General features: G+C 34.1%; 1 protein-coding gene across 8 annotated transcripts in view; it reads right to left on the bottom strand.

The window, feature by feature from the left end:
- Positions 1–23,705, bottom strand: part of LOC136043738 (orphan steroid hormone receptor 2-like) — a 302,790-nt gene that overhangs the window by 120,779 nt on the left and 158,306 nt on the right. For all 8 annotated transcript variants that reach the window (XM_065728658.1, XM_065728656.1, XM_065728659.1 and 5 more), the window contains 4 exons: positions 10,236–10,319; positions 7,816–7,937; positions 5,986–6,194; positions 2,272–2,434 (listed from right to left, as the gene is read on the bottom strand). In XM_065728658.1, coding sequence (XP_065584730.1) covers positions 2,272–2,434; positions 5,986–6,194; positions 7,816–7,937; positions 10,236–10,319 — 578 coding nt within the window. The remainder of the gene's footprint in view (positions 1–2,271; positions 2,435–5,985; positions 6,195–7,815; positions 7,938–10,235; positions 10,320–23,705) is intronic.

Here is a 23,705-nt window from a genome sequence, read left to right as displayed (position 1 = left end):
ATCTTTCTTAAAGTATTAAATAAAAAAACAATTTTTTTTCAACTGAAAGTGAGGGGCAACATTAATACTTAAAACGAACAGAAATTAATACGTGTATGAGGGGGGTCCCCCCTCATCAATACCTCGCTTTTTACGCTAAAGTTCGAATTTTGTCCCAATTCTTTAAGAATTACTCCTGAATCGCAAGGGCCGCTTAATTAAAATAAATAGCTCTTTTAAAAGTACTAAAAAAACTTTAGGGTAAAGAGCGAGGTATTGACAAGGGGGTATCCTCTTCATATACGCAATAATTTCTGTTCGTTTTAAGCTTTAACTAGGCTCCTTAATTGCAGTTGAAAAAAGTTTTTTATTTAATTCTTGACTGTTTTTTAAATAATGCCTGGGATTCCGACTCCCCCTCCATGGCAAATTCCCTTCCTCTATCAAAATCCATCCATGGAAAAATACTACCTCAACCTCCCTCCCCCCCCCCCGCTAGAAAAATTTCCATGAGAACGTCCATATATTTCCCAATAGCATAAACTATACGTAAACAATGGGCAAAGTTCATAATTTGCAGCCCTTCCCTCTGAAATCGTGGGGGGCTAAGTCATCCTCAAAAAAATATTCATTAGATTTTTCGACTATGTAGAACGAAATGGGTATCTTAAAATTTTGTACGAGTGCCTTTGGGGAATAATGAGTGTGGGAGGGGGGCTAGCTGCCCTCCAGCATTTCTGGTCACTTGAAAAGGGCACTAGAACTTTTGATTTCCGGTCAAATAAGCACTCTCTCCATCTTATATGATCACTGGTTCGATATAATAATCCCTGGAATATATATATATATATATATATATATATATATATATATATATATATATATATATATACATATATATATATATATATATATATATATATATATATATATATATATATATATTTTTATATATATATATATATATATATATATATATATATATATATATATATATATATATATATATATATAAAATAAAAACACGCATTTTGTACATAGAGCTTGAATCCTCTACCGCAGGGTTCTCTGGTATACTGAATCTGATGGAGTGATTTTCATTAAGATCCCTTTATGTTTTGGGCGTATTTTCTCCGTTTTTAAAAAATTGGACAAATTTTCTCAGGCTCGTAATTTTTGATGGTTGCCATTAAATTTGCTGAATTTTATATATTCTGAATGAGTATCAAATTTGATTCTTTGGGTGTATCTATTGTTATCAAGACTCTGTTTCTTAGAGTTTCGGTTACTATTGAACCGCATCGCTCCCTACTTGCAGTTCATTACCACGAACTGTTTGATAAGTCAATCTTTCCAGTTAATCTTACTATGTTAACTTCTTAATAGCAGTATTTTAACGCCACCGTATGTTTTCCGCCACCTTTTAATTCAGGTAGGTCAGAATAGACATAGATATAGACAAAAACATAGACATAGATATAGACTATTCTGACCCAACTATTCCTCTTGATGATGCAAGATTTCCTGGGTAGCGGAAAACATATGGTGGCAGAAAATCGCGATGGCGTTAAAACGCCCAATTCAACTTCGTGATACGAAAAACCTTATTTGCAAGCAAAACAATTTGAGTAAATAATTATGCTTAAATGCTACCACTTCTCTAGGTCCCAACACTACTAATTAAGTTGTTGTTTTATTTATCGTTGTTGCTTCTTACCTATTTTTCTAATGTTCATCTAATTTTAACTTTTATGCTTTTTCTTATACCATTTTTTTTTCATCAATAATCATCATTTTAATACGGGTGTAACTTTGCAGTGACAAGACAAATAGCCAATGAATGAGCTTGGTACAAATTTTCTTTTTAGAAGTATTTTTAGAGGCATTCATTTTTTAGATTATTTTGTATTTATTTTTAGAAGTATCCCTTTAAAGTGGCCATCCTTGGCGTTAATTCACACAATTTTAGGGAAGGAGAGGGAAATTTTTCTGTAAACAGGAGGGGGGGGGGTATTTTTGTCATTTTTTTTCAATAGCAATAGTTAAAGAGACATGTTCAATGAAAATACCCCTCCTCCACCAATTTTTTTCTTTAAAAATCAAGGGGAGGGGAGAAAATAATCTAGGTGGTGCAAGCTCCTCTGTCCCCAACCCCCTAATTAACGCCACTTGTGGTCAGCTCTGTATATTACCCAAGGAAAAAAACATAGCTATATGTGTTTTGGGGTTTTAATATTGTAACAGATTCTTCAATAAAAAAAAAAAAAGAAAAAAAAAGAAAATTTAAAATACCTCTTTGATTCGTTCAGCAAATTCTAAATTTGATAAAGTTTGCAGATGGCCAAGAAGTGTCATCAAGGAACCATGCACAGACAATTCTTCTTGACGCTGAGCCATCGCTAGAATAAACATTTCGGCCCAAGAATTTCTAAGCAAGGCGACTTGAACATCCTCACTGCAAGAGATTAAAAACATATTTTACTACATATCTACAAATTATATGGAACTAAAAAACTAAAACTCTGAACAAAAACAAAGGAAATTCAGCCGATAACTGCAATGGGAGGTTGGGACCAGCCATCCTGTCCTATCGCACATCATTCCTGATTGCCATTCTTAGCAGGTACCCATTCATTCCCATAAATGGGTATCTTCCAGGTATCCCTTTAGAGCTGGGTCGGCTCTGGCTGAGCTTACAGAGTCACACCAATGACCCCCGCTCCAGACCAAATAGCCGGCCACACAAGGGATCAAACCCGTGCACCTCGGACAAAGGATTCCCAACGCAGCAAGTCAACCACTTAGCCAGAAAGACTATAGTTCTTGACTTAGCTAGACTACAATTTTATTTTCCTCTAAATTAGACCACTTAGCCTAGACTACAATTTTATTTTCCTCTGAAACTCAAGCTAATCAAAGAATTTTGGAATTGGTAATTTTGCAATATGTTTGCTGAATACGCAGGCTGATCTCTTTTGCTCCTCCATTATTAGTTCAAACTTTAAATTATATTCTTTGTACCCCTGATTTTGTCAAAAACAAATATCAAATCTATTTATGGATTCTTTCTTCTTTCCTTTTTTATTAAGTGAATCCTTCCAATATTTCCACGAGAGGGGCGTGGGTGGGAATTGCTACTCCTGGGAGTTTAGTTTTTACTAAAATTCAAATGGGAGCATTTACAATTTTCCTCTTTGAATATATTTTGAGTATTTCATGGTTTTCCACCAGAAGGGGTGGGTTGTGGACCCTCTACCCCCTCCCTCGCGGCACCCATGTATTTGGCCTTGACTTGAGAATTTCATTCTTAAATTAAACCCTATCTAATATAAAAATTCGCAGAAGACTGTTCTGTAATTTTTCACTGAGTAAGCTGTACCGGTTGACTTGGTGATATATATCTCTTTCTCATGGGTTATGAACTGTTTTTATTACCATTTAGTTAATTATCTCCCTTAGCTACTCACAAGTTCTTAAATCAACTACAGGAATTATATTACGTATATATTTAATGATTGCAAAAACAGGATTAAATATTGACAATCAGATTTTGATAAGATCAAACATTCTAATTGTGTGCCGGATTCATAAATTCATAATTAAGTGCTATTTATTATACAATAACATTTCATAGTTATTGTTTGATAGTGCAATTTTGGCCAATTTTGGAGCTATTATCGTTAAATGTACTATTTCACTGGAGAAGATGGATTGAGGATTTACAAGGATATGCAGAGCAGAAGCTGGGGGACGCTGCAAAGTTTACTGTGGATCTGAGATTGCAGAGACTAAATTAAGAGACACGGTTCCATTTGAAGTTAATACATTGAAAATAATGGCCATGACTTATTTCGATGGAAATTATAGCTGCTTATTGTGGATTTTCAAATCTTTATCTATAAACAAACAAAATGGACCAAATTATGAACACAATTATGAATTTATTATGTTTTTAAGTGCTGAATTTCCAGCATTCACGGTTATTTTCAATTAAGAACTTTTCGTTTTTGGCAGGCTTCCAGCTGATTATACACTATATCTATAACCGTATGCACACTATTTTCTATGTGAACGTTTTCAATTTTTTACTTTAATTAGATAAACATTTTTTAAACTTTAAGGAATAAATATGAGCAAGCTGACAATCCACAGTCATCTTTTTTCTTTTTTTTTAGTAAAGTGCAAATTGTGTTTTGGTCTCGAGAAGGCATGGAGGTTGTCAGTCCTACTCATGTTAATTTTTGCTCGTTTTGACTTTAACTCGGTTATTTATTGTAGTCGCTGTTCATTTTGAATTTCATTTATTTGCAGTAGTAATGTATCACTACTAAGTCGGTGACTGCATTTGTGACCGGAATATCTAGTATTTTTCTGTGAGATTTATCACTGTCTATTGAAAGGGTTTAGCCCTATTTGAACTTTTATTTATCGGCATTTATTCTTACGTTTTATTTACTTCTACGTTAGTATTTATTTCATTTAGTATATTTATGTGAATAAAATATATTATGCATATTTTATTTGTATTTCAAGTACAAATCTCATAAATGTATCTTCAATTTCACTACTTCCCGAAGTATCAAAATTAAATTTTTATTTAAAATACACATGATTCGTAAGTTTCCACTTAATCAATTCATACAGTAAGGTTTTCATTTCACTTTCCTTGGTATTTGAAATGCAACTTTGTCTTAATATGTTTAATGCCAAGTTTGGGGTAGTCGGCCATCTATTTGCGTAGCATAAGCAGCGACAGCTATAGACTACTAAACAAGTGTAAAAGTCGGTATTTGGGTCTCAAAAATAGGGTGGTGATTTGTGGTAATGATAAGCTTGAAATTAGTTTACTTTATTTCTTCTCATTTTTGGCTTAGTGGAGTTCTACTTTTCTTTGAAAAACTTGTTTTGTGGAAAAAGTTTTTTTTAAATTACTTACTTGAAAAAAGGATTGATTGCTTTAGTAAAGGTGATTGCACTGGAACACGTTACAGTCTTTTTTTTTTTTCCTTTTTTTTGGTAGAACAGCCATTTTTGACATCGTAGGAGAAATAACAAAAATTATGAGATTTCAGGGGATGAAGTTACGGCCTGAAGGCCAAATCTGACTGTGGGTCTGCCTGACATACAGTATATTCAACTAGTACCTCTGCTACAACTTGGAACGAGACAACCTAATATTTTTCACAACATTCTATTATCTATTATTTACTTTTATTTATTATCTACTTAAATTTTTCTAATGTTAATCTAATTTTGGATTCAAGTTCTACTTGAACGGAATATTGGGTATTATTCAAAGTTTTTAGGCGGAAATATCCTTTAGTTGAAACCAAACTGACGCTCGTAATCCTAAAATAACGTAACAAATGGTTTAATTGACTATTGATGTATACAAAATTTGAAAAAACTGCTCTTCTAAAAGAACCCCTTAGCATAAAATTATCATAGTTTTCCTCATAATTTCACTCGATTCCCGTATAAATCCCATAGTCTTCATCATGTGTGAATTCAAAAAGTTTGGGTAACTTAAGAGAGTGGGAACTGGAATTAGTTTCTAAAAAAAAAAAATCGATGCCATCTAGCGTTTGGCGACACTTGGGAGTTTTTCAAGCTATCTAATCGTTTTTCATTCAGAAACTGCGATCAGACACTTATTGAAAACCAAATTTACCAATTACATGAATTAAATTAACTATTCTTATTATTTCACTGAGAAAATGCCAAACGTTAATCGGCATTGATAGTTTTTTTCTTTTTCTTTACACTGGCAACAGTACCCACCCTTATAAGTTACCAAAAGTCTTTGAGTAATTTTTAAGCGACGCGTGGCTATTCTACGCAAGATATATCCCCCCCCACGGACACACTCCAGCCCTTGGAGAAGGATTGTTTAGTTGGTTTTCTAAGTAAATCAGTTTGAATGAGTGTCACTCAATGAGAAAAATCGACTGGTGGAGAACCAACATTCTGTTACTACTAACGAATTTGGAGAGAAAAAAGACTAACCTCAAACTAGAGAACATTGGTACAGACTTAATCCAATAAACTGTAAGAAACAGTAAACGCGAGGCACTTTCACAGATATGCTGAATTGTTGGGTAGACATTCAATCGCTCCGGGGCACTTAAGGGAAAGGCAACAGCTGAATCAGGTAAAATGGGTAAGAATGACTCGTCTATTTCCTCTGGAGGATCTATGGAAAGGTTGTTGAGACCCTGCAAAGACAATACATTCAATCTATCTTCAAATATAATATCAATTTTGTGTTATTCCACTACACTGAGTAAAAGCGTAATTTTGAAAATATTCGATTGGTTGTAAAGTATAGAAATCTTTCAAAATATTCCTTGGAAAAAAAAATCAGAAAAGTAAACCTCGATTGACGTCATGCTGGGGTTAAAGGCTCAAGATGCCGACCACTGAGAGTAACGTCACTACAGAGTCTCACGAAGTCGTCGCTCATGCAAGCATAGACCCAACTCTTATTTTCTCAAAAACAAAAAGTGGTATATTTTTAATGATTACTTTTAAAAAATTAATTGATATAAAAATTACGTAATAGGATTTCTTCAATGAATTTTCCTCTGCTGAATTCCATTCCTATGTTAATCGTTGAACCACCTATATGTTCATGTTTTTAAATCTGATATTTGGAATTCCAAACATTATGCTATGTAAAATTAATTTGTTGGGTATATAAAAATTAAAACTAAAACTAACTAAAAAAGAAACTACAATCAATAGAGAATCTTCAATAAAAAAAAACCAATAAACTATCAATAAATAAAATAGAAATTCAATAAAATCAATATAAACACCACTTTAGGTCCTAACTTCTAAGCATACTCGCTAGTTGACTGCTCACTAAATTCGTTATTGGAGTAATCATATATGTGATATATTGAAACTAAGGAGCCGTGAGAAGTCTGTATATGTGGAACATTGAGCTGTTTGACTATGATGATATGTAAAAAACTGTCAGATATGCTCAGTTGCAAGGCGCCTCTTGTATGCAGGAGCTTAAGCCACACTACTGGCAAATTTTTCACAGCAAATGACCAACAGATTGACCAACATTTATTCTTGTTTTGATAAACCAGCCATACCTCTCTTTAAGAACTTTCCTTTGGGGATAAAATGTTAAAAAGCACAATATCTTATTTATTTTTCCATAATGTTTTCACAGCAAATCCCCATTATTTTCTGGTTGAGAGTGTGGGGATGGGAGCAATACTAGAAAAGCAAATTTTGCTTGATAATTTAAACAAAAAAAAGAGCTCCCCCATATCCAAAATTTTCTGAATTTCTGAATAAGTTTTGTGCAAACTATCAAAAAGTGTTTCTTTAGTTTCCCCCCCCCCCTTCTTGATAAAAAGTCTTGATAAAACTGTTTTAATTGAACGCCTTAAGAGACATGCAACTCTCCATTTCCGGAGCGGAGGCACGCAAGCGCAAAATTACGCGGGAGTGGGCAAAATGTATAGGAAGGGGGGTTTGAAAACAAAAACAGAAGGATTATAAGGAAACCATACAAACTTCATGAGTCAAGGAGGAAGGACTGAGGCTCATCTACTTTTCTGTATTTGTGCCTCAGAGATTGACCAACATTTATTCTTGTTTTGATAAGCCAGCCATACCTCTCTTTAAGAACTTTCCTTTGGGGATAAAAGGTTAAAAAGCACAATATCTTATTTATTTCTCCATAATGTTAGTTATATTTCAATTATCTTTTTTACTAGTATATCTGAATTATTTTATATCTTACATCTCTTTCGATAGATAATTCTAGAGATCTCGACCTCAAAAATTAGTTTCAGTAAAATAACTATTACATACCCTGGATACACACACAAAGGCCTTCGTTAGATGTTCATCGTAGATTGGAGGTGTACCACCATTTGACCTAGAATTGTTGCATTCCCCATCAGTGTCATCCATTTCACCCTTTAAACTCTCCTCTGAAAGAAATAACAGGTCAATATTCAATTTCATGATTTAGAAAAAAGGAAAGGAAAATTCACTAACTACGTGCCGTAGCCAAAAATACTAATTCAGGATTTATGCGAAAAATATAAAATAGTAATTCAAGAATCAAGTATACCATGCGGCGTGCGCCACGCTCGGTGGAAGCGTGCCACATGCAGCACAAAGGGCGTTATTTGAGCTGGAAGCATTGTTTGTGTTGGAAGCATTCATTTGCGTTATATAATTATTTGCGTTAGTATTATTATTATTGCGTTATATAAGCTGCGTCATTTGAGCGGAAGTAAGCCAAGTGGGGTGGAAAATGTCGTTCTGGGATGTGCATTCAGTGGTGGCAAGTACACAGGCCCTCGAAAAAAGCTTCAGGACAAGCAATATAAATTCACCTTGGCATAACAACGGATTTACAATTAGTATGCAAAACATCTTTCAAGAAGAATGGACAATTCGAACAATTCAAAAATACTTTTAATGCTGATGGAAAGCACTGAAAGATGATGAGGATCAATTAAAAATATATATATAATATATATATATATATATATATATATATATGATATATATATATATATATATATATATATATATATATATATATATATATATATATATATATATATATATATATATATATATATATATATATATATATATATATATATATATATATATATATATATATATATATATATATATCACCCCCCCCCCCCCCAAAAAAAAAAAAATCCCCCGTGGGATTTTTTTTCGATTGGCCGGAAACTTATATGTAAGTCTGGGCTATGGGGCCCCAGTTTAAAATGAGAATAAATAAAACATTATTTACCCTCCAAAAAAACAAGAAAACCGCCAAAAGCTTTTTCCAAGCAACATCAAACAGAAAAGGATATCTTAGAAACTTGAGAGCGGGCTAATTTAATTTACAATTGAGTTCTAGTGCCTTTTCTAAAGGCCAAAAGCTACTTGAGGACAATCAGTCTCACCTTTGTTCTTTTCCTGCTATCTGTCCATCTTCTAACCCCTATGATATCGAATCTATTTTGCCCGAAAACTCTGAAATGTCTAGTAAGTTTGCCTTCGGGTTCAATATCTTCCCCAAAGCCAAGCCCCTATCCAGAGAGAGAGTAGCAAGTTTGGACTCCTCCCCCAAAAAAACTTCTGCCTTGTCACAAAGTAACAAACAGTCGAATAAATAAATTGTTTATGTTTTTCGTAAAGTTTCTATTTTAAACCTCCCCCTCAAACAAAAAACCTGGATATAACCTTGACCATACCTCCACTGTTAACCTTTATCTTACCAACTATGATAACCCAATCCCCAGAAACACAAACACGGGGACTTAAAATAAAACATAAATGCGAAAATAAATACTACAAAACACCAGAGTCAGCAACATTTTTCAGCTCCGGGTCAAAATCAACCACAATGTGAATATAAAAGGGAGGATTGGGCCAGCAATATCTTCAACTTACAATATTCCTTTAGTGTAATACGAGAAATTATATAAAGAAAATAATTACGATGCGCATATAAACTTTATAATTATTTAATTAAATTGAGACTTCATTAAAGGTTTTTTACTTATAGTGCATCTTTTTAACTTCATAAGTAAAAAAAAACTATTAAAAAACCTCTCAGGCTACTCCACGGTGACCCACGGATCATGGGTTGTTGAAAATTATTCTGCACCACATATTCCATTATGACTGCTTAATTTTACGTGTGGTTGGAATTTTTCATGGGAAGGGGTAATTTTCTAGGAGGAATAAGCCGGGTACAACCCTGAACTATAGACAGTGTAGGGTCAAACAACAGTACTTTTTTTCTGCAACTATCTTACACTTTAGCCTACGCGTGTGAGTATTTTCTCAATTCTTATTCGAAATCAACGAAAAGATTTTTGAATTATGTTTATTTTGTTCTTGGATGGGGAGAATCCCTTCATAAAAACTTTGTCCGTTATTCATTCCAGGGCAATACCCGTCCATAGAAAATTGTTACTTGATTTATTCTTTCAATTCTAGTGAGTTTTGATTGCTAGTCCTTTGTGGGGTGGATGAGGCTATCTCGTAAGAATACATCAAACGTAAAAAAATCTAACTTCAGAGACATAAAAATCAGACATATTTAAAGAGATCCAATTTGGGAATTGAGTTTCCTGAAAATAAACCATGATTAATTGTCTGTGTTAAATAAACCCAATAGGAAATCGGACCTCTTAAGAACTTATTACAATAGTTGAAAAGGACTGCAATAGATATAAAATAAAGCTTACCTATAACACCACCATCATTCACTGAATTGAGATACGTGGGCATATTTTGTAAAGTATGTAAACGACCATTAGGAAAGGAAGAATCTAAAATTAAAATAATGCCAATTATTTCAGCATATAAACTGAATCAATATAGTATATAAACTAAATTGTATAGTCAATAATTTAGGATATTAACTGAATTAGTTTACTCCATGAAAAAGGCAATAACAAAGATTTACCGGCAACAAACTGAGTAAATAAACGTGTATTCAAGTCAACTAAGCTAAGCAAGACGCAAACAAGTTAAACAGGACTTGACACGTAAAACAAGAATATATTGTCGAAGAACAAAAAAGATGATTTTTGAAAACGTAATATAGATGGCTCTTTTTTCTCAATCCGCTGATGACGGCCTACACTACACTGTAAAAGTTATTTATATTTTTGCCAGGACTGTGGATTTGCTATTAGTTATAACTGACTCGGACTCAGAAATTTTTCAATATATCAACTCCAACTCGGACTCCGATTCCATTTAGCAAAAAGTTACTAAAACTCCGACTCCACAGCCCTGTTTTAAAGCTTCATTTATCTAGAGTTCATAAGTTATAACCGACTCCAACTCCACATATTTTCAATATACCGACTCCAACTCTGACTCGACTTCACTCAGCAAAAATTTCGGACTCTACGACTCCAACTTCACAGCTCTGATTTTTACCAACAGATAATACAAGTGGACCTGTGCGATTGTGCTAATCCTGCCCAGACCTTTTGTGACTTTTTTTAGAAACTAGTAGATTTGTGGAACTGGTCTAGATGAAATTCTAACATCTTGAGATTAAGCAATTTTACTTTAAACTAATATTATTTACCAAATTTTACTTAAAATTTCTACTATTTACTAATTTAATTGTAAAGTTAACAATTCTACCCAATGCCATTATATTTACAACATAATTTATTGTAAGTCCCCTAAACTTAATTTATTAAATTTTTCCTTGATTAATTTGAGTATTACAAAGGAAATTTAGTTAGCTACAAATCCTGTTTAGCAAATTTGCAAAATATTGTAAATTTGTTATTAGGAAGGTTGTAGTAATACTCGTTTAAGACCTATCATGAAACTGATGTTTGGTTGTAAAATCACAATAAAAGCAACAGGGATTTAGAACGCATGTTCTCTTCAGTGACAATTCTTTTTTCCTAGATTAATTTGAATATTGCAAGGACAATTGGGTAAATTTACAAATCTTGGTTAACATATTTGCCAAATTTCTCGTAAATTAGCTTTATCATGGCTGAAACATATTACATGATGTCATGTTCTGGTGTAAATGGTGTAACATGATGTCAGTGAAGCTACCAGAATTCTGGTGTAAGGTGACAGTAATTTTGGTTTGGGAAGTTACAAAAGAAAAGATATTGATTAGGACAAAGAACCATCATCTTTAGAGGGGCTCTTCTTGTAAATGGGAGCAATCAGCTAAATCTGACGGTGTTGATCATTCAGGTCTAAATGTCATTACCCTTTACTTGTCTTTAAAAAGGTTTTTTAAAACTAATATTTGGTTAAATTAGTGACTACTCCCCCCTCCCGAACCAACTTTTTTTTAGTGTTTTTCGTTATATATTAAATTCAAATATCGTTTCCGGGAGAAAAAAATATTAATAAAAGAATAATAAAAGTGTTTCAAAACAAGCCAAAAACCTCGTGCTTGAAATAACGTATTAATCCTAAATTTCTGGAGTTCATGTTAGTTCTTGCTAGCTCTTGATAGTTCTTACCAGTTTTTTTTTAAGGAATATAAGACCCTAAAAGCTCTTGTGTATGGTAATATGGCCCTGGATAAAAATAAAGAATGTTCTTTTCTAAAATAAGGTCCTTCAGAGACAGTTTCGAAACGTGTTTAAAACTTTTAGAAGTTCTTGGAACATGTGATTAATTAATTCGTAGGCAGTTGAGCATACATTAGCAGTTCTTTATCAAATAATTTTGGTTCTAGCAAAGGATAAGCTGGTCTGACGGTCCCACATTCACACTAATTTGTTGAGCATTGGTTAGAGTCATTTAAAAAAATAAATAAATAAAATAAATAAAGCTAATTTTGACGTAATTTTCGTGACCTGGGGCTATTCATTAGATATATGTTGCTTCCCGTTTTATTGTTTAGGATTTTTTATATGGCTAAGCAGCTTTCAAATTTGATTATTAATTCAAACTACTTATTGCCCTTAAAAAGTTGTTAAAACACTTGAAATATTTAAAATTTTAATATTTAGAAAATGCTGTTTCGCCCTGGTTCTGTTTTTACCAGTTCACCAAATTTTAAAATAGAAATTCAGGTTCTATATGATAGATCCAAATGAATTTCTGTTCTCAAAACCTTATTAGGTAGATGGACCAGTGCAGACTTGGGCAGGGGGCAGCTTCCTCACACTCCCAATTCTTCTGACATCCCACATCAAATCCCTTTTATTTTGTATTTTTAAACTCCTATGGTATACCTTACCCCCCCCCCAGATTATGAGGCCTAAAACCTCTACTGGTGGGTACGTCATCAGTGATCTGGTAAGCATCTTTAAAAGAATGGCTACATACTGTTTTTATTGCTACTCTTTGTTTTTCGAACGGTCCTTCGTTGGCAATACTTGCTGTGGAATTCCCACCCCAGGGTAAGCCTACATTTGTCTTCTGAGCTCTAGCAGTTTTAATCGTCGAGTCTTTTGTACTGTTCTTGCATAAATTACTAGTGGTGAGCAATGATGATTCATTACTCAACTAGCTGTAATGTGAATATTAATTACGAGTAATCATAACCATTTTAATCCTTTCTTCGTGGATACAGTTGTTCGAGTCCTGGTGTCGCTGGTTAGTTGCTTTGGGACAGAAGTCAGCGGCGTGACTCTCTAAGCTCAGCCACAGTCAGCCCAACTTTAAATGGGTACCTGGATAAATCTGGGGAAGGGGGGGGTAAATAAGGGAAGCGTCGGATTTGCCCACAACCACGCATTGCACTCCCGGCCAAAGACAGAGAGTCAGGAGATCGGTACCTGCACTACGCAGAACCTTGGGCAGCATGTAAAAAAAAAAAAAGTAGAATTAATGATTCTATGATAATTAATAGCAATGATGATTATTTAATTTCAAAGTACAAAGGTACGCCACCGTCTCTTACCATTTTTCTTCAAATAGGAGTATGCAAGCATATAGGAAACGATTTTACATAATTAAGGCTGAATATCTATTTCACAGTATTTTCAAACTGCCTTAAGGTTTATATTCCCCCTGAAACATTAGGTTTTGCGACAGGTCTGCAACTGCAACTTGCAGCCGATGAACAATATACTTCTATCAGTGGATTCAATAGTTTCCAATTCGTCTATTCTTCAAACAAAAACAAACAAAAATTTGGTACTCTGAAGTTTGAATTTTGTTCCAATTCTTAAGAATGACCCCTAAATCACAAAGGCCGTTTAATTAGAATAAATAGCTCTTTGAAACTACTAAAAATACTGCAGCTTAAAGAGCGAGGTATTGACGAAGGGGCAAAACCCTTTATATAAGTAATAGCTTCTGTTTGTTTTAAGTTTTTATGTAGCTCCTGGCTTTCAGTTGAAAAAACTTGTTTTTTTTTATTTAATTTATGATTGTTTTTAAATAATGCTGGGAAATCCAGCACCTCCTTCATGAAAATTCTCTACCCCCATGAAAAGATCCACCCACGTAACCCCCCTTCAACAGATAAAATCCGCCTGTATACTTCCCAATAACCAATACTATATGTAAACAATGGGCAAAGTTCATAGCTTGCAGCCCTTCCCCCCGGGACTGTGATGGGTTAAGTCATCCTCAAAGACATAGTTATTAGATTTTTCTACTACGCTGAACAGGATGACTATCTCAAACTTTTGCCTGGTGACTTTGGGAAAAAATGAGCGCGGGAGTGGGCCTAGTTTCCCTCCAATTTTTTCATGACTTCAAAAGGGCACTAGAACTTTTAATTTCCGTTTGAAAGGGCCCTATCGTGACATTCTAGGACCACTGGGTCGATACGATCATCCCTGGAAAAAAACACACACAAAAACAAAAAATAAAAACAAAATAAATAAACACAAATTCGTGATCTTTCTTCTGGCAAAAATATAAAATTCCACATTTTTGCAGATAGGAGCTTGAAACTTCTACAGTTGGGTTTTCTGATTTTCATTAAGATTCTATGACTTTTAGAGGGTGTTTCCTCTTTTTTCGAAAATAAGGCGAATTTTCTCAGGCTCGTAACTTTTGTTGGGTAGGACTAAATTTGGTAAAACTTAAATATCTAAAAGCAGCATAAAAATAAATTCTTTTGATGCATCTTTTGGTATCAAATTCTATTTTTTAGAGTTGTGGTTACTATTGGGCCCGGTCGCTCCTTACATACAGTTTGTTACCACGAACTGTTTGATGATTACCACTGACCAAAAATACCATTGCAAGAATTCAGGTTTTTAATCGTTACGTGGCAGTAATTGTAGTTTTCAGCTTATATACACAAAAAACGATCAAATTTAGAAAATAATTAAAGGTCAAGGACACATTGTTTTTTTTTATGGCCTAGGCAATCATTCCAGTAATTAAGATAAATAGGTCATAATAACCGACATTTTGTTGATTCGTGATAGGAAGTAAAACACCACCACGGACAACCCAGAGAAGTGTAAAAAGGTAGTTTGGTAATTACTCCTTTTATGTGTTTTCATGATAAAATAAAACATAATTTCTTTACAACTTTACCAGAAGAGGATAATCAAAATTGGATCTGTAACTTGGCCTTTTAAATGATACAAAATAAAGGAAAAAGTAACCAATATATCTCTTTAGACATTTTAAACCAAAGGAACCGTGGCACCATTTCTTGGCTAATAGCATAGCCACCCATAAAATATTTTCATGGGGGGACAAGCCTAAAAGCAGCATTAAACATTTTTAAAAATATGTTTATTTATGTAAGAATATGTTTTTAATGTAGAAATATTTTGTCTTGTTTTTTTTTACGTAGTGGGTTACCACCCACTCTTTACGCTAAAACTTGACTAGTACGTTCCTGAAGGGATGCAACAGATGTAGCCCCTTTGTTACTGCATTTGTTTTATTTGCCCAATTTCAAAAAAATTAAACTAAAATTTTAACATGTAGACCAAATTTGATATAAATGATCCTTTTAGTTTCGAAGTAGTCTGCTAAAAAATGGCTAGGATTTTTAACATATTGCTCTTATATAAGAGCATTCATCCTTGAAGGGTACGGGAGTAAATAGCAAGGGATTGAGGAGGTATATTGCTCTTATATACGAGGACTCAATCTTGAAGCGAACGGGAGTAAAGAGCAAGGGATTGAGGAGGTATCAACCTCCCTGTGTATACATTTTCAGATTTAATTTAGTTCTTTATGCCTGAATAAAGAATCGGGTCTTTTTACTCGTTATTATTCGGTTCGTTATGTTATTATGTCATTATGTCATTTTCATTATGTCATTATGTTATTATGCCATTTTCATTATGTCATTATGTTATTATGTCATATTCAGGGTAAAAACAATTTGGAGCTTCATGAATTTATGAGCAGTGCTTTATTGTTACGCACCATCTTTTTAGGGGTAGGTTTAGTGGATCTGCCTGTTTTGGAAGGGGGGTGCTCTCACTATTATGACAATCGGTCATCAAGAGATCTATTTTAGGCAGAAATATTGCATTCTTCGGAGTGGGTTCTTCATATAATAATGAAGGGAGGAAGGAGGGGATAATTCAAATTATAATGGAGTCAAGAGGAAGGGGAGAATTCATATAATAATCCCCCTTCATTCTAGGGAATTATTTAGACTAGTCTAGTAATATGAATATTGCAAGGTGACAGTTCACCTTCTCTCTGATTGAAAAAATATTTTGAAGTTCAGTCAGAAATATTTTGAAGTTCACAAACAAAATTGTGTTTAAATAGTCCTGTGCAAACATGCACAGAAGGTAAAGGAGGCAGGGTGAATCTATCAAAAACAAGGTTCGTCCAGAGAACTTGAATATTCTGCGCAAGGTTTTTGCAGAGAAATCGACAAACCAAGAAATTATTTTCAATATTTCAGGCACCCTAGCCTCTTCCGATGGACATTTTACAGGTTAAACTTTTTCACAGATGGTTATTTTTCTCGAGGTGTCGACAAGAAAAAAATTGAACATAAACAGCCCCAATTGAAGGGTTAGTAGCTTTGTTTACATTTGATTTAAATTTGGAGTGACGAACTGAAAGTAAAGAGTGACAGCTGTTAACAAAAAGCAAAATTCATAAACGGGAAATAATACTACTACTAACAACTCACCGCTGCACCAAGCCACCTGAGGCCAACACAACCACGCACGCTCCTTCTCCATCCTAATCTCATTAAAGCCTCCCTCTTTATACCCTCCCAGAAAGGTTTATTTTCCATTAAATCTTTCCCTACGTCATCCCCCCACCCTAACCTCGGACGACCTGCTTTCCGTTTAGCCCTAGACAGTTAGCCGAAAAGTACAATCTTCGGCAATCTGTAATCCTTCATTCGCAGAACGTGCCCTAGCCATCTCAATTTTTCTCTCGTTATTCCTCCAGAAAGCAGGATTAAACCGCACTTTTCGCAATGCCTACTGTTTGAAATACGGTCAGTCGGACGGGTAGGTCTACCCAAAACAATCCATAGACAATTTCTGAAATAGTGACTGCAATTGATACAACAACAGAGGCTGCTTTTTACGTTGATGAACATTCATCAATTGTACACTTATTCATCAAAAAATATTTCTACAATTTTAGAAAAAGAAATTGAACACGGCCAAAAGTGCACGACCTTAGAAAAATTGATCAATAAGATGCAACATAAATGAGAACAATAAAGTTACTATTTACAAAAATGAAACTTCTGTACGAAAATTTTTTCATTGATGCGTGTACATTTTCCCCAAAAAATACCGTATCGAACCACTTGTTAGTTATTAGGAAAGGGCTTTTGAAGGGAAATCTACAGTTCTAGTGTTTATCTCAGGTTTACTGAGCTAATACTTAAGGTTATAGTTACCATTCTTTCAGCACTTTAGCCCACGCATGTGTACAGGGGGGCTCACTCCCCAAATCCTAATTTCTTTTCAATTTCTGGTCACTTCTTATCAAAACTATCAAATAAAATCAATTTGTTTTCAATTATTGAAATCATCCAGGATTTTTCTTTATTACCCACCCCCACCCCCAAACCCCTCGGTGAAAACCGTTTGTGGTATATGCCTCTTCCAGTCTTCCATAGATTGTTGATCTATACGAAAAAATTACATCTACAAGCATTCAATTGATATCAATTGATATTGGCTACTTTTTTTTTTATAAAATTAGTTTTAACTTCAAATAATTATTCGAAAGAACTAAATTAAAAACAGAATTTAGTTTGAATTTTAACAACTAAATATGTTTCAAATATTTATAAAATCTTTCTAGTAACTAAAAATATACGTTATGAGATTTTAGTAAAAAAAAAAAAAAAAAAAAAAAAAAAAAGATTACTAATTCAGTTTCTCAGACCTATCACTGAAAACTCTTCAGGGAAAAAGGTTTGCAATCCCAATATCTACTCTACTGGCTAATAAATAATCATTTCAATAAAACAAGCTCAGTAATTTACTATATTTTTTTAGTATTGATTTTGGAAAAAAAATTAAAAAGAGAAGTTTCTCAAAGAAAAGTAAACACCCATATTAAAGCCCAGACCGAGCAGAAATATGGTCCTATAATAATCCAACTTAATACAAACAGAAATTACTGTCAACTGTAAGATAAATAATCTCAGCAAACACAGAGATAACAGATACTCCTGTAGATGAATAAATGAATTTAAAATGAACAGATATGGAAATGAATAATAAAGCAAACTTAAAATGAATAGAAATTGCCACAAACAAGAGTGAGGTGACCGTTTCCTAAACCTTCAAAAACTACAACGTCATTTTGTCTTTGCTGGAAATTAGTTGTAATTCGAGAAGCGTGTTTCTTACGATCATACCAACAACGGTCTAACGGAAAAATCAAAAGGCTAATAAAAGTTTGGAATAAAGAATTATGCTACTCCCCTCCCCCTCAAACCCTCTAAATAACCTGAGTGTCATCTGTGTTTTATTGAAAATTATTTTAGTAGTTCAGTTTTGTTTGTCAAAATATCAATAACACTACAATAACAAAAAGGAAAGCGAATCACCACAAGGACTAAGGAAAGAACTAATGAAGGCAGAATATAACTTCTAGGAGGTTTTGGGGGAAGTGGAACCACTCCTGTTTGTGGTAATAGCTCCTCATTTTGTATGACTTCCCAATAAACTGTTATATTTTTTATACAGCTCATCTGTTTTTTTGTAGTTTTTTTTTTATTACTATTTTCAGATTTAAACCACTACCAGAAATAGAAAAACGAGTATGCATTTAATTTTACTAAAACTGACAGCTCGCTGCAGCATCATGCTACCCAAGGCTAAAATAACTGCACGCTCCCCCCCCCCCCCCGCCAGTATATTCAGAGCTTCGCTCTTGACTTCCTAACATGAGGTAAGGTACACGCATAGGGTACATGCGTCTACAAGCACACGCATTGCGTGTACACCACACGCAACTGCTGTCAGGTAAACTAACTTGAAAATTAATGAGAAAATTAACAACTTCAGATAAACTCCCTACCATCCAAACCGACACATTTCTATCCTTGTATAAGTAAAAAAAAATGTATGGTCATTAGATAATTGGATTTGTTGTAAGTACCATGTTAATGGACATGTGAATGGATAGGGACAGGAATGCAACTGTTAATTACTTTTCTAAAAGACAGTTGTTTTAAATATAACCTCCTCAAAGCATTAATGATAGTGAACGGTAATTATAGAGTACCTCTTGTCTAAAACTTGTAAGTTTTACAGTAATATGCGCATTAAAAGTGGAGATGGTATTAGAAACAACCCCGCCAAATTGAAGCGGGCCCCGTAGCAGGATTTTTAGCCGTTATCATCTGATGATACAAATCTGCAGGGCCTCTGCAAGACATTCTAGTTTACTGTAGCTTAGAATTAAGTAAATAAATAGATTACACTCTCGTGAGACTTTTGGTAAGTTATATGTAGCCTACGGTCACGCTTCTTTATCCCAAAGATTATGCGTACCACTAAGGCTGCCTTTGGTCAGTGTTATCAATTCATGAAAACGTAGAGGGGGGGGAGCAAAATTCATTTTTCAAAATTGAGGGGGCAGGGGGTTGATTTTGCTGTTTTTTGAACTCATGCATGAAAAATACCAAAATAAGCACATTTTAAATTAGAAATACGAAAAAAGTGTGCTTATAAATTTGGGTGAGACAAGACCCCCACCGTGCCTTCCTGATAGACGCAACTACTTCTGGTCAATAGAATATAGTTTAATTTACATCGAGGAGTCTACCTCACCTTCAATTTAAGATCACCAAGTTAAAATTTGATATTTTTTTCGTCTTAATACTTCACGAATACAGTTCTAAGACTTTTTGATGGCAATCAATAAACAAAAATGTTAGAAATTACAAACTTGCTATACTTGTTGCATTCTAGAATACTTCCAGGAAAGCGTAGGACAGACTTTATTTTTAAGCTAGGGACTATGAGGGGAGCAACAACCCTCCTTGTATATAGGACAATTTCCGTCCACTTTATAAATTTACTGAGGATATTTTGCGTCTTACCACAGGGACATATTACTTGATGCCGCATTTATGTATATTCCACATAAGACTTTTAGAAAGCCCGACTGAAAAAACAAAATGGGACGGGCGTCCTCTAATTTTTGTCCTCCCTACATTACTTATACAGTAATAATTCAAATGTCATCAGTTTATATAATTGAAAGACAAAACTGGGAAGCAGACCTTTCTAGCCCCCCGCTCACACAACCGAATTATTGGATGTTGTATCTATGTATATACTGCATAAACTTTTAGAAAATACAAAAGGTTTTAGTTCTGGCAACCTCAATTATAACCACTAACCTTAAACTAACCTTAAATTTATACAACCATCAGTTCTTCACAAACATGCCGAGAAGAAAAACTACTACAGAAGAGCATTCCACCCTTTTCTAAGTTAGCACCATTGTGTGGTTTATGATTTTTTTTTTTTTTTTTTTTTTAGGCAAACTTATTTAATTTTTTTTATTAGGCAAACTTATTAGGCTTTAATTACCCAAAATTACAATGTCTATATTAGAGAACTCATAACAGGGAAATTTTCAATATCATATTAAAAATGAACAATAATTAAATTTAAGAAAACTAGTTTTTCCGATGAAACGGAAGATTGTTGTTAATCCTAAAACTGAATGGAAATTATAATGTCATTTCATGGATAATGTGGAAGCAAAACCCTTAATCAAAACTAAAAAGAAACATAATCTTGATAACAATGTGTCCATGAAAACAATTTTTCTTTTGCTTCTGCTGATTTCTAATTAAATAATACTGACTAAATGCAACTTGCTAATTAAAAATTATTTGACTAGAGACTATTACAAAACTTTAATTACGAAAACTACCACTTAAATTATAAACTACATTACAAAACTACAAAATTACAAACTATTATTACAAAACTACCCTTAAATTTATGCAACCATCCGTTCTAAACAAAGATGCCGAGAAGAAAAACTAATACAGAAGAGCATACCACCCTTTTCTAAGTCCGTACCATTGCGTGGTCTATGATTTTTTTATAATTTAGGTTTTATTTCTTCGTTCAAAGTAATTTCCGCTCATTCTGTATTTGAGATCTTATATGCGCTAATTTATGCGCCTTTTAATGACCAGCTGAAGGTATTTTCGGTTTTTTTGACAGTAGGATGTTAATTGCTGTTGCGTTTCTGCATGTAACTTTAAAATGCTTGGCAAATTAAGAGGATGCGAGACCTTAAATATCATTTTGTAAGCCTCAGCGTTGGCTGACTGACTCAAAGACAAAGAGTCCATCAGCAAATTGTCAAAGGGGACTAGGTATCATCGAGGTGTCGAGAATTTTTAGTTTGGTTGTGATCAAAGAGAATTTGACTAAACGGACGGTGAAATTTGGTTCCCTTTTGTCGGTGAGTTTGTAAATTGAAGGGGATGACGGGACAGGGAACTCCCAAAGTGGCCAAATTACAAAAATGTTCATACCAATTAACTGATTTTTAGAGTTTTCGAGCAGGTATACTGGAAAATTTTGAGGAACTGCCCTTTCCTGATCTCAAATAGAATATTCTGCTCTGTTTAACCGAATTAAAACAAAATTCAGAGTTTCTGATGATCTAAGTTTCATTAAAGATAAACATTTCTATCTCTGGCACAAACTGTAAGAAGCTAAATAGTTTTTCTGAGGTTTTCAGGAAAGTAGGTATCAGCTTTCACTTTTTTGACGTTTATTCGGATCTTTTATCCAAGCTCTATAATCTATGGCAAGATCACCATATCAATTCAAACTAGAAAATCAAACTAGTTTGGTCATACAAACTACGAAGTTCATAGAGGACGAAATACAGCCATTGTTTAAGGTACTGCATCACGTAAAAAAAAAAAAAAAATCAGAGTGAAAGTTCTCTGTCCTTGGGTAGCGCCATTTTAAGGCAGCCGATTCACCAATGTAATATGACAATTTCAAAATAGCAAAAATATGCCGAATATCGTTCAGGTGATAAATACAATATCAGAATAGCTGATAAATAATTTTTTATAATCATTTTATGGTTTCAATATGTTTTTACCCTGCAATAATTCCTAAGCGTCTAAAATGGTAATGCCACCAACAACACTGTAATGAGAATTTTTACGGAACCATTGCGTAAAACTTCAACGATATGTCGAGAAAAAAGTTACTATATTTATGGTTTTCTATTATATAGACACAAAACGCCTTCAGCGGTCATGACACCCTTATCCTGCAATATTTACCCTCGACAGTCACGCCTTTAAAGTCATAAATAGTGCCACTCACAGAACCATTCCTAAGGTCGGCAGTGCCTGGAAAAAAAATTAATCATAGCACCCCCGTTCCCACTCAAATATAAGCAAAAAAACCGAATTAGTGTAAAAATTTGATCAAAGTGAGAATTCTCAAGGCCAAGCAACCCCCCCCCCATGGCAGCCCAGTTGTCCCTCCCTTCGTTTGAACGGCTTTGGTCACGCACTATCTTCGGGATGTGCATCATTATATCACAACCATAATGTGAATGTTACCATAACGGGATTTTCTGGGCAAGGAGAGAAAATAACTTTTGATCTTAAAAAACCATTCCAGATCTTAAAAAAAAGGAACTTCAAATTGTTTCTGATTTTTGCCAGTGACTTTATTCTTGACCTTTATTTTTAACTAATTTGCTGACATAAATTTAGTATTTCAAGGGTAACTTCAGATTGCTTTGTAAATATTTACCAATTCAGAAGCACAGCAAATTAATTCGGGAAAGGAAAAACTGGGAAAGGTAAATAAAAATATTGGGCGAGACCAAATCATCTGTGGACACAGTGGCAATGCTGTATGAAAAGGATTATGAATAAAAGGCCTCTTTAATTTATACAGAGAATTAATCAAATTGTCAGTCAAAAATAGCAATCATGTTTTAGTTATTGTACAACGTGGACAAATGTCTGAAACATAAATAGGTCCAGGGTCAAACTCCGACTGAAACAACAACTTCATGATCTAGGAGCACAGCTTAGATATCAATACAGTTATGAAAACTCCTATCTTGCCCATGAGAAGCTTTTGGTACAGAGCTCTGAACTTGGCACCTCCTCCAAGCCCGCGCTCCGACGCGTAGATCGTACTACAACAGCATAGGCGTGAACGCAATTTTGTTTTGTTGCATACACAGCTTAGATACCAATACCAGTTTCCTGTTACCAATTAGATACCAATACCAGTTTCCTGTCTCCAACCACTAGCATCGCTACTGCGCACTGTGTCCCAAAATAAACCGAGTCTTCATAACTGTATATTGGTATCTAAGCTGTGTCTAGGACGGTATTGGTAAGACAGAAGGTGAAAACTCTCCATAGCCCCTACAGTGATAAAACAAGCATCGAAAATTGATAAGAAAGAAGTTGAAAACCCTCCATCGTCCCTGTAATGATAAGCATGGAAGTGTCGCATAGATGAGTCGCAACCATTGAGACATGCAAGAGAGCTCAATAGGAGAAACGGCATCATCTCTTCCTACATATAACATCAAAAACTAATATAAACAATTTTATTGTTTAACTAGAAAGCATTTAATAGCTGAGAATAAACTTTATCTATCTACCAAATTGGCATTTCTAATTGTGTTTCATTAACAAAAATTAATCGAAAATCCACAGAAAAAGAAAATATTATTTTCAAGCAAGTGAAACATAAACAGGTGAACAGTCAAAACGTAGCTGAAATAGTAACTTCACGATCCAGGAAGATAAATCCCTT

The sequence above is a fragment of the Artemia franciscana genome, unplaced genomic scaffold, assembly GCF_032884065.1.
Source record: "Artemia franciscana unplaced genomic scaffold, ASM3288406v1 Scaffold_898, whole genome shotgun sequence".
Classification (NCBI taxonomy): Eukaryota; Metazoa; Arthropoda; class Branchiopoda; order Anostraca; family Artemiidae; genus Artemia; species Artemia franciscana.
This window is presented reverse-complemented; position numbering and strand designations above follow the sequence as displayed.